Here is a 12,446-nt window from a genome sequence, read left to right as displayed (position 1 = left end):
GTAAAATAACAGGAGTTCTGCATTCTGATTTATGTCACCAATTCGGGACCGTTTGCAGTAACAGAGGCGTTATGGTGGGTTAATAAACCATGTTGTCTGGAAATACCTTCTTTTAACAAATCTAAAAAGTCTTAAAATGTATTTTCTTTGAATCGATCTGCCATCGCGAAAGAATCGTTTGACCACTTCTGTTGTCTTGGTGAATGTGGCGTTGAGTTCTCTCTGTGGTAATTGGCTGAGAGAAATGACCCCTGGCGCCAGGAACCTGTTGGATAAAAAGGGAACGTTGTGGAGGGAGAAAAAAGCAGAGAGGGAGAGAGAGCACACTGCTGATTGCACAAGGGACTGGCTTGTGCAGGGCGGGAACACCAATCAGGGAATACCATCAGAGAGAACAGTCATGACAGGAAAATAATGGACCGTTCTTTTCAGCCGAAACAGAAAATGGCTTCGCCGTTAAAACTAGTTGGACTCCAGCACCAACCGTTAAAAATGGGTTCTATTACGACGCATAGGTGCACAGGATTTGGAATCCAGGAAATTCTGGGCTTGAACAAGGAGCCGCCCGCGGTTCCGCGGCGTCCGTTGGAATCTCTGCAGCACAGAGCGCACCTTCTGACGGCAAGGGCGGCTTTGGGCCCCGCAGCAGTCGGGGTTGGAATGGGAATTATTGGTCCAGGAGGGATTCATTCGTTTTACAGCCAGCCTGCCTTTCTGGAGGTGTTGCAGGAGGCGCAGAGTGTTCACCTTCAGCCGCTCAACAGGGCCAGGGCAACGGGACAGCTGGATGCCCACCACTCCGCAAGCTGTTCTGGTAAATTTATACAAAATGTTTTATTTACATTTTTATATTTAATGTTAAACAAATAGTCCAGTTTTTTAATGGTGAGCGCGGGTTGCGCCTTTTCAATCTCATTTGATTTAATTTTTAGTTGCACCTCGACTCACGTTGGTCGAGCGCCCTCCACTTCTTTCCAATGTTTATGTTGTAGCCAATTGAAAATGTAATTCTGATTTTAATGACTGCAAATTCTCTTCTCCTGTTTTTATTTTTTTAATATACTGTAGGACAGGGTTTCCCAAACTAAATAGCCACAGGTATAATTGCTAATACAATTACAATGTAATATTTATAAACTGTTATCCTCCACAGGGTTTCCCAAACTCGGTCCGCGGGACCCCACGGTGCACGTTTTGGGTTTTGACCTAACACCAAACAGTTGATTCAAATGATCAGAGCTTAATGATTAGTTTTGTGATTATTCGAGTCAGCTGTGTAGTGCTCCGGCAAAAAACAAAACGTGAGAGCACCTTGGGGTCCCGAGGACCGAGTTTTTGGTAAAACCCTGCTGTAGCGTAACAGTTTCTAAGTATTACATTGTAATTGTATTAGCAATATACATGCGGCTGTTTAATAATAAACTAGGGCTATTTATTTACAGATTCAGATGACGTATCCTCCAGTGAAAAGACATTTTCTAATTCATCGATGAGCCAGAACAAGAAAAGAAAGAAGAGACGTCACAGGTAAAAACGATTAACTAGAACTAATATTTACCTCGCTGTGTTTGAATTGGACTATATGACATTTTAGGGATATATAAATGAACAAAATTCCGTGCGAAGTTTTTTTTTTGTGAAGCATTTGGAAAGCGAAATATTCAAATTCATATAACCTACAGTATTTCGATGTATGCACCTCCCTACATTTTCTCAGAATTTGTCTATTAACGAAAACGTCTAAAACAAATAATTGTCAAGTATGAATCGAAATAGATTTCTAAATTATTTTAATTCCTCAAATAGAGATGAGATGGTATATATATATATTTTTTTAAATGGGCGATAGGAGACGGCTTATATTATATAGACAAATTTGTCGAGAGGTAAATATTTTCGATGCAGTTCTTTCTACTGTAGCAATAAACAATTTCATTTGATAACACATAGCAGTATTCCGCATGAAATATTTTGAAAATAAATCTTTACATTTTCATGCATGCTATCACGGATAGCCTACAAAGGAGTCAATATCTCTGGTGCTGTATATTCTACAGGTAGTCTACTTCAAGGGGGAAAATAATGAATGTCTTGATAATGTAATTATTCATGGAACTTATTCATATTATTTTTTATTATTTAATAAATAGTTTTGTGACCTCTGTGGTATGAACCAAACATTCTGTATTGATTAAATTATGCTTATCCATTGTTATTAAAACATTTTTGATTAGCCTAGATTTGATTTAGAGTGGAAAGGGTATGCCTTGTGCTTGACATACACAGCACTTCATCAAATATATATATTTAATTAAGGGCAATTGTGTAAAAAAAAACGTATATTTTTATTTAATTTTTATTTATCCAGGAAGTCCTGTTGAGGTCAGAATATCTCTTTTTTATGAGGGAGACCTTGATTTTATAGACTTGACACTTGCAGGCAGAATTCAACTGTAAAATGTTTGTCACCAAAATAACTATTTTTTGTATGTTCCTTCTCTTATCAGAACTATATTTACTTCGTATCAGCTGGATGAGTTGGAGAAGGCTTTCAACGAGGCCCACTACCCTGATGTCTACGCCAGAGAGATGCTCTCCATGAAGACTGAACTCCCAGATTATCTGATAAGGTCCAGAGGAACAGGATACAGGTTACATAACATACTGTACCTGGCTGGTGTGTGTTGTGTGTGTGTGTGTGTGTGTTGTGTGTGTGTGTGTGTGGTGTGTGTGTGTGTGTGGTGTGGTGGTGTGTGTGTGTGTGTGTTGTGTGTGTGTGGTGTGGCTCTGGTGTGTTGTGTGTGTTTGTGTGTGTGTGTGTGTTGTTGTGTGTGTGTTGTGTGTGTGTGTACGTGTGTGGTGGTTGTGTGTGTGTGTGTGTGTACGTGTGTGTGTGTGTTACGTGTGTGTGTGTGTGGTCTGGTGTGTGTCTGTGTGTGCTCAAGCATGAGTATACCTGCAACACACAAGTCCCTATCTGGTCAATTAACACCCTATCACCACCCCCTCTCTGATCAATTACAGTAGCTTGCGAAAGTATTCACCCCCCTTGGCATTTTTCCTATTTTGTTGCCTTACAACATGGAATTAAAATATTTTTTTTTGGGGGGGGGGGTTGTATCATTTGATTTACACAACATGCCTACCACTTTGAAGATGCAAAAGATTTTGGGGGTGAAACAAACGAGAAATAAGACCAACAAAAAAAAGAACTTGAGCGTGCATAACTATTCACCCCCCAAAGTCAATACTTTGTAGGACCACCTTTTGCAGCAATCACAGCTGCAAGTCTCTTGGTATGTCTCTATCAGCTTGGCACATCTGGGCACTGGGATTTTTGGCCATTCTTCAAGGCAAATCTGCTCCAGCTCCTTCAAGTTGGATGGGTTCCGCTGATGTACAGCAATCTTTAAGTCATACCACAGATTCTCAATTGGATTGAGGTCTGGGCTTTGACTAGGCCATTCCAAGACATGTAAATGTTTCCCCTTAAACCACTCGAGTGTTCCTTTAGCAGTATGCTTAGGGTCATTGTCCTGCTGGAAGGTGAACCTCCGTCCCAGTCTCAAATCTCTGGAAGACTGAAACAGGTTTCCCTCAAGAATTTCCCTGTATTTAGCACCATCCACCATTCCTTCAATTCTGACCAGTTCCCCAGTCCCTGCCAATGAAAAACATCCCACAGCATGATGCTGCCACCACCATGCTTCACTATGGGGATGGTGTTCTCGGGGTGATGCGAAGTGTTGGGTTTGCGCCAGACATAGCGTTTTCCTTGATGGCCAAAAAGCTACATTTTAGTCTCATCTGACCAGAGTACCTTCTTCCATATGTTTGGGGACTCTCCCGCATGCCTTTTGGTGAACACCAAACGTGTTTGCTTATTTTTTTCTTTAGGCAATGGCTTTTTTCTCACCACTCTTAAGTAAAGCCCAGCTCTGTGGAGTGTACAGCTTAAAGTGGTCCTATGGACAGATACTCCAATCTCCGCTGTGGATCTTTAACCCCTTCAGAGTTATCTTTGGTCTCTTTGTTGCCTCTATGATCAATGCCCTGCTTGCCTGGTCTGAGTTTTGGTGGGTGGCTCTCTCTTGGCAGGTTTGCTGTGGTGCCATATTCTTTACGTTTTCTAATAATGTATTTAATGGTGCTCCGTGTGATGTTCAAAGTTTCTGATATTTTTTTATAACCCAACCCTGATCTGTACTTCTCCACAACTTTGTCCCTGACCTGTTTGGAGAGCTCCTTGGTCTTCATAGTGCTGCTTGCTTGGTGGTGCCCCTTGCTTAGTTGTGTTGCAGACTTTGGGGCCTTTCAGAACAGGTGGACTTTATTTAACTAATTATGTGACTTCTGAAGGTAATTGGTTGCACCAGATCTTATTTAGGGGCTTGATAGCGAAGGGGGTGAATAGATATACACGCACCACTTTTCCATTTAGATTGTTTTTTTTTTTTTTTGAAACAAGTATTTTTCACTTCACCAATTTGGACTATTTTGTCCATTACATGAGAACCAAATAAAAATCCATTCAATTACAGGTTGTAATGCAACAAAATAGGAAAAACGCCAAGGGGGATGAATACTTTCGCTAGGCACTGTAACACCCTATCACCACCACCACACCCTCTCTGCTCAATTAACACCACATTTCCTCTGGTGTAATTCGTTAAATCGGGAGAGGCACCATTCCCCCTGGGACTCATCCACTCAGCCGGCCACTCAGCCGGCCAGCCACTCAGCCGGCCAGCCACTCAGCCGGCCAGCCACTCAGCCGGCCAGCCACTCAGTCGGCCAGCCACTCAGTCGGCCAGCCACTCAGTCGGCCAGCCACTCAGTCGGCCATCCACTCGGCCAGCCACTCACCACCACTCGGCCAGCCACTCGGCCAGCCACTCGGCCAGCCACATCGGCCAGCCACTCAGCCAGCCACTCACCAGCCACTCAGCCACCACTCAGCCGGCCAGCCACTCGGCCATCACTCGGCCATCCACTCGGCCATCCACTCAGCCAGCCACTCAGTCGGCCAGCCACTCAGCCATCCACTCAGCCATCCACTCAGCCATCCACTCAGCCATCCACTCAGCCAGACAGGGAGGCGGACAGGGAGGCGGAGAGATGCTTTAGCACAAGGCATGGTGGGAGCCATCAATGAAATGATAACTACAGTGAGATAATTAGCATGGGTCAATGGCAGGGCTCTCCTGGGTTCTAGCGCTTTAATTCCCTGGTGATTTTTGAAAGCCTGTCACCCATTGATTGGCTCTGGAAATTAACTTATTTTTCAATCAGCCTCCATGTGCCCCTAGGGTCACCCTCCCCTCCGCCCCTTCTCAGCTCAGCTGTTTCACACACACACGCAGGTACACACAGCACGTGTACACACAGCACGTGTACACACACACACACACACACACACACACACACACACACACACACACACACACACACACACACACTCCTCTGCTCTGTCCTGGAAGTAATTCCTTATCTCCAGACCGATCACCATGAGATGGAGGTTATCACCAGACCCATCTCTCTTCTCTCTGTATCTTTCTCCCTGATCTATATGCATGTCTCTGAATCTGAAGTGGTGAGGTTATTACTGGGTCTCCACTGTGGAAATCAATTTAGGCACTCGATTAGTCTAGGGGAGAGGGAGTCACACACACACACACACCACACACACACACACACACACACACAGGTGAATCTAGCAGAAACAGCATAATATCTTATGAATATCTGATTATCTTCTCCATCAGGTGTCCTTGTTCTATAACTAGAGAATAAAGACTGTGGTATACAATCACTATATCTAACAAATGGACGTTTTAGGTCACCAGGTTACTCTCACCTTATCATGTGGGTGTAATACCAGTGACTTGATGTTTAAGCCATCCATCCTCTTTCCACTCTCCATCACAGGACTCCTTGAAAAACAGTGATTGTTGCTGAGTGGACAATCCTAGCTAAATACGGATTATTTTTGTAATCTCTTTTTTTTCTTCTTCTTCATATAAGATCTTTTTGTTAGGATGTGTTTAAAATATTTAGTGTCTGCTATGCCAATTTGTTGTTTGACTTGTGGATGATGTACATATAGCTCATATCTTTTTACATTATATTGAAGGACATATGCAGAAACATAAAATGCAGTAAAAAGTTTGGACACCTACTCATTCAAGGGTTTTTGTTAATTTTTCACTATTTTCTAAGTTGTATAATAATAGCGAAGACATCACAACTATGAAATAACACATGGAATCATGGAGTAACCAAAAAAGTGTTAAACAAATAAAAAATATATTTTATGAGATTATTCAAAGTAGCCACCCTTTGCCTTGATGACACCTTTGCACACTCTTGGCATTCTCTCAACCAGCTTCACCTGGAATGCTTTTCCAACAGTCTTGAAGGAGTTCCGTCAAATGCTGAGCACTTGTTGGCAATGGTGTAAAGTACTCAAGTATGACAATTGGGTACTTTTTCCACCACTGCTTGTTGGCTACTTTTCCTTCACTCTGCGGTCCAACTCATCCCAAACCATCTCAATTGGGTTGAGGTCGGGTGATTGTGGAGGCCAAGTCAACTGAAGCAGCACTCCATCACTCTCCTTCTTGGTCAAATAGCCCTTACACAGCCTGGAGGTGTGTTGGGTCATTGTCCTGTTGAAAAACTAATTATAGTCCCACTAAGTGCAAACCAGATGGGACGGAGTATCGCTGCAGAATGCTGTGGTAGCCATGCTGGTTAAGTGTGCCTTGAATTCTAAATAAATCAGTGTCTCCAGCAAAGCACCATCACACCTCCTCCTCCATGCTTCAAGGTTGGGAATCACACCTCCTCCTCCATGCTTCAAGGTTGGGAATCACACCTCCTCCTCCATGCTTCAAGGTTGGGAATCACACCTCCTCCTCCATGCTTCAAGGTTGGGAATCACACCTCGTCCTCCATGCTTCACGGTGGGAATCACACCTCCTCCATGCTTCACGGTTGGGAATCACACACATGTAGAGATCATCCGTTCACCTACTATGCATCTCACAAAGACATGGCGGTTGGAACCAAAAATCGCAAATTTGGACTCATCAGACCAAAGGACAGATTTGCACCGGTCTAATGTCCATTACTCATGTTTCTTGGCCCAAGCATGTCTCTTCTTCTTATTGGTGTCCTTTAGTAGTGGTTTCTTTGCAGTAATTTGACCATGAAGGCCTGATTCACACAGTCTCCTCTGAACAGTTGATGTTGAGATGTGTCTGTTACTTGAACTCTGTGAAGCATTTATTTGGGCTGCAATTTATGAGGCTGGTAACTCTAATGAACTTATCCTCTGCAGCAGAGGTAACTCTGGGTCTTCCTTTCCTGTGGCGGTCCTCATAAGATCCAGTTTCATCATTGTGCTTGATGGTTTTTGTTACTGTCGTCTCTCTTTGCTTATTTGCCATAATATGGACTTGGTCTTTTACCAAATAGGACTATCTTCTGTATACCAACCCTCCCTTGTCACAACACAACTGATTAGCTCAAATGCGGTAAGAAGGAAAGAAATTCCACAAAATAACTTTTAACAAGGCACACCTGTTAATTAAAATGCATTCCAGGTGACTACTTTATGAAGCTGGTTGAGAGAATTCCAAGAGTGTGCAAAGCTGTCATCAAGGCAAAGGGTGGCTACTTTTTAAGAATCTAAAATAATATTATGATTTGTTTAGCACTTTTATTGGTTACTACATGATTCCATATGTGTTATTTCATAGTTTTGATGCCTTCACTATTATTCTACATTGAAGAAAATAAAGAAGATGTTCAAATGAACCTAAACTTCCATCCTCTGCCCCTGCAGGTTTGGTTTCAGAACCGCCGTGCCAAGTGGAGGAAGAGGGAGAAGTGTTGGGGTCGCAGCAGTGTGATGGCGGAGTACGGCCTGTACGGTGCCATGGTGCGCCACTCCATCCCTCTGCCCGAGTCCATCCTCAGGTCGGCCAAGGACGGTGTCATGGATTCCTGTGCCCCATGGCTACTGGGTAAGGCACTGTGCTACTGTGGGTGGGTGGGTGTGCTGGGGTCCCATGGTAGAGCATGACACGTACAACACCAGGGTTGTGTGTTCGATTCCCACGGGGGACCAGTACGAATGAAAATGTATGTACTCACTACTGTAAATCGCTCTGGATAATAGCATCTGCTAAATTACTAACATGTTTGCTTCTGCAGGACGCTTTGTTTTCAATTAGTTACCATCTCATTGATCTACGCTAATCAATTGACCGATACGTCAAGCAGAGAGGAGATGCATCTTAATCCAGTCTGATAAAGTAGGATTATCATTTTATTGATTAACACCCGTCATTGACACTTTTTTATCGACTCCCGACAAGCACCGGGATTAAGTCTGACATTAAGGTCATGGCCCCTGCTCAAAACCCTTTTAGAAATCCCTCCCTTTCCTTAACCAGGATGTAGTTAGTTCAGTATGTACTGCTGAGAACGTTCAGGTGGAGAGCTTGGTTTAACTATTCACATACCATATTATTATTTATTTTATTTTTAATCCCAGTCCCCCGTCCCCGCAGTAGGCCTTCTGCCTTCTGGTAGGCCGTCATTGTAAATAAGAATTTGTTCTTAACTCACTTGCCTAGTTAAATAAAGGTTAAATAAATAAAAAATATTTAAAAAATGGTTCAACCAGCAGTTTAAACCTCTCTGTCAGTGAAGGTGCCTTTCCCATGTTGCCTCCTGACCATGATGGAGGTCAGAAACAATAACTGACCAAGATCTTCGACCATCTGCCAGCTACAGCTCAATACGAGCTTGAGATTCCTAGTACTGTAGCTTTGCAGTTTATAGACGTGCGTGTCTCCAAATGGGACGAGTACTCTTTCTGTTCCTAACCGGAATAACAACGCTTCCTTTTCCTTCCAGGGATGCACAAGAAGTCCATGGATACCCCTGTTCCGACCTCTTCTGGAAAACCAGAAGCTCCCCATTCCCAACCGCCTGCCAGGGAACGAGAGCGGGAGAGAGTGGTGGAGAAAGCGGAGGAAGAGAGGAGGGAGAATACCAGGTCACCCATGTCCAAAGAGGAACTGCGAGAGAATAGCATCGCTGCACTCAGAGCGAAAGCTCTGGAACACAGCGCTAAGATGCTAGGGACACATCCTGGTGACGGACCACCGGGGACAGTTTCAGGGGACGGAACAAGGGGACAGCCAATGGAGACAGAGGACAAAGAGGAGGACAGTTGAAGCCTGCGTTGGAGAGAGAGAGAGAGAGAGAGAGCCCAGTCACTGATATAAATGTTCTTCTTCAAAAGAAGTTGATGCGCTCTCTGTAAAGAACACTGTTTACATACTCCTGACGTCCAGACGATCAATAAACGAGATGGTTTTGATCACAATACACAATATTCTTAGTAGCAAAAAAAGAAAAAAGTTTCTGAATGTTTCTTTGACACCGAGACCTGATGATGTCAACCTCAAAATCCTTCAGCCATGGAGATCAATTTTGTACAGGTCACATTTTGCATCATGGGAAATTCCACCTCGGTAAACTGTTCTAGAACTGTCCACTGTTTTGTAATCGGTCAGCTATTTGGGTGCTTGCAATTCTGCAACTTTAGGAAGACTAAACTATTTGGTGCCAACGATCCGTCTCTACGTAACATAATAGAGGACAGCACATAGGCGAAGGTAACACTCAAACCCAGACAAGGTGAAAGATATACATGTTGTGAAAGATTATATACACGGTGTCGTCTTGTGGAAAAACAAGAGACTAATCTTGCAGAGGATTCTTTTTTTAAAACAAAATATTCTCTTGAAAATGTATGGTGGATTTCTCTATTGTAATAATTTTAAACGAAATATAGCTACGTTCATGTAGTTGGACATCAGTAAGCTGTGTTTTTGTTTTGTCTCTGTGTTCTGTACAATAGTAATAAAACATTATTTACATGGAAGATTCAGGGGTATCGAGTGTGTGTGTGTGTGCGTTGATGAGGATTAATTAAGAATAGCCTAATTACATAAACCACATTGCATAGGTCTGTCATAATAGGCTATTTTAAATCGATACATATGGAATGATCTTGTAATATATTATAGACTAATTCTGTTTTTAAATGTTATAGGTTATACCCCAGTTGCACCAAAATGATAGCCTAATCAACTAAACACTCTAAATAGGTCATGAGCCAGACAGGTAGCCTAAGATGGAACGAAAATGACTGATTTAGGCTATATTAATCAGCCTATTATTCCAAGGCTATAGCCTACAAATAAATACATTGTGAAGCGAGTGTGACAGACTGGCAGGGACATTAAGCGCCAGCATTTAAACAACATTTCGTTGTATTAAATCATAGTGTATAAATTGCGTGTAGGCTGTGACTTACTTAGAATTAAATAAAAATGAAACGAAAAATGCATTATTAGACTCAGTCTATATTATTACGCTCTGTCTATACGTGGCTTCAGGGAAAATGCAGGCTCATATGAACCCGAACTATCTGTGAAACCACATACTCTGGCCAAACTGGTGTTTCTAAAAAATAAATTCAAAAGGCACTGTAGACTGAGCCTAATAAAGCAGTTTTTCGTTTCATTTTAATTTAATTCTAAGTCACAGCCTAGTTAAATAAAAGGTTCAATAAAAATAGAAAATACAACAGTCTTTATAAACAGCCTGGAGAGCAGGCCAGCAGCGGAGAAAAACCTTCCGGACACTCTTGCAAGGCTGGGCAGGGATGCGGAGCTGTTTAAAAAAACAATTATATAGGTAAGTCTAAAGGTTTTTAGGCGAAATAACCCAATCAAAACGGAAAGAAAGAGTTTATACCGTGTCAGGCCTATTCGGTAAAAATCAAAGGATAATATATTGCATAGATAATAGAACGAAAATCAACGGAACATTTAGTATGTTGTGTTTATTAAATACTTTGCTACAACGACACACTCAGCTAGCTATCCACCTCCTTCCTTCCTGTTAGCATGTACACATAGTACACAATCATGCTTTCGGGATACGTAGGTCTATGTGTCTTTTCAGATTCGACAATGAGTCTTTAGTTGTGGACACTATACATATTTGAGCTGTTGTCTGTGCCCGAATAATGTTTGTACACTGTTTTATTCTGCTACCATGTTGTTGCAATGTTGTGTTGCTACCATGTTGTTGCCATGTTGTGATGCCACCATGTTGTTGCCATTTGTGTTGCTACCATGTTGTTGCCATGTTGTGTTGCCTGGTTCTCATGTTGTTGCCATGTTGTGTGCTCCCATGTTGTTGCATGTTGTGTTGCTTACCATGTTGTTGCCATGTTGTGTTGCTACCATGTTGTTGCCATGTTGTGTGCTACATGTTGTTGCCATGTGTGTGTGCTACCATGTTGTTGCATGTTGTGTTGCTACCATGGTTGTGTTGCTACCATGTTTGCATTTGTGTTGCTACATGTGTTTGCCATGTTGTTGTTGCTACCATGTTGTTGCCATGTGTTGCTACCATGTTGTTGCCATGTTGTGTTGCTACCATGTTGTTGCAATGTTGTGTTTCCTACCATGTTGTGCCATGTTGTGTTGCTACCATGTTGTGTTGCTACCATGTTTCCAGTTCTGTTTGTCATGTGTTGCTGCCTTGCTATGTTGTTGTCTTAGGTCTCTCTTTATGTAGTGTTGTGTTGTCTCGTCGTGATGTGTGTTTTGTCCTATATATATATATATATATTTTTTTAAATAAATTAATACATTTTTTAAATCCCAGGCCCCGCCCCCGCAGGAGGTCTTTTGCCGGGTCATCATTGTAAATAAGAAATTAACATTTATTTAACTAGGCAAGTCAATTAAGAACAAGTGAAAATCCCATCACTCCCTCTATTGCTATTGGTCCTCATCTTTGTAAGTCACCTTGATTTTGCACCTGTGTGTTTTATCACTATCTTTATGAAAAATATTTAGTGAACTACATGACACTAGCTAAAGCAAGGGTCTATAGCAGCACACAAGTAGAGTACAGATGCATGCTGGGGCGGGCATCCTCTGAACTCATGAATTGAAGTGAGCGCTATTGGAGCGAAATTGGAGAGGGCAAGAAGGTCGACGCTCCAGCCTTTGGGAAACTTCGCTCTTCGCGCCAGTCAAATTCAACACGCTCCGCTCACATACTCTGCTGGGTTGAGAGGTCTCTGTGGTTAATCCCGGGCTTCAGTAGCAAAATTGAGTTTGTCTCTTCCTCTCAGGTGCGGTATGAATCAATGATTGAAACATGATTGAGTAGTGGTCGACTTTCCCTTGTGTTGTGAATACGGGACATAGAGATATATTACTGCATGATTATACTTGAAGTTTAAAAATAAATGAAATTACAGAACCGTTTTTATGGTCAATACTGTATAAGGCTGAACATTACTGTCCTTGGTCCTTCTACTCCAGCACGGACATCACAGT

The 12,446-nt window shown here is 42.4% G+C and overlaps 1 protein-coding gene across 1 annotated transcript; it reads left to right on the top strand.

Moving 5' to 3' along the window:
* Positions 1–286: 286 nt before the first annotated feature.
* Positions 287–9,964, top strand: LOC112073575 (visual system homeobox 2). The gene is made up of 5 exons (XM_024140848.2): positions 287–814; positions 1,443–1,527; positions 2,508–2,628; positions 7,847–8,030; positions 8,929–9,964. Exons 1-5 carry the CDS (start codon positions 415–417, stop codon positions 9,249–9,251), a joined length of 1,113 nt encoding a protein of 370 aa, XP_023996616.1. The 5' UTR covers positions 287–414; the 3' UTR covers positions 9,252–9,964.
* The last annotated feature ends 2,482 nt before the right edge of the window (positions 9,965–12,446 follow it).

This window comes from Salvelinus sp. IW2-2015, unplaced genomic scaffold (genome assembly GCF_002910315.2).
Source record: "Salvelinus sp. IW2-2015 unplaced genomic scaffold, ASM291031v2 Un_scaffold2302, whole genome shotgun sequence".
In the NCBI taxonomy this organism is placed as follows: Eukaryota; Metazoa; Chordata; class Actinopteri; order Salmoniformes; family Salmonidae; genus Salvelinus; species Salvelinus sp. IW2-2015.
The sequence above is the reverse complement of the archived record's forward strand: the minus strand, read 5'-3'. Positions and strand labels throughout refer to the sequence as shown.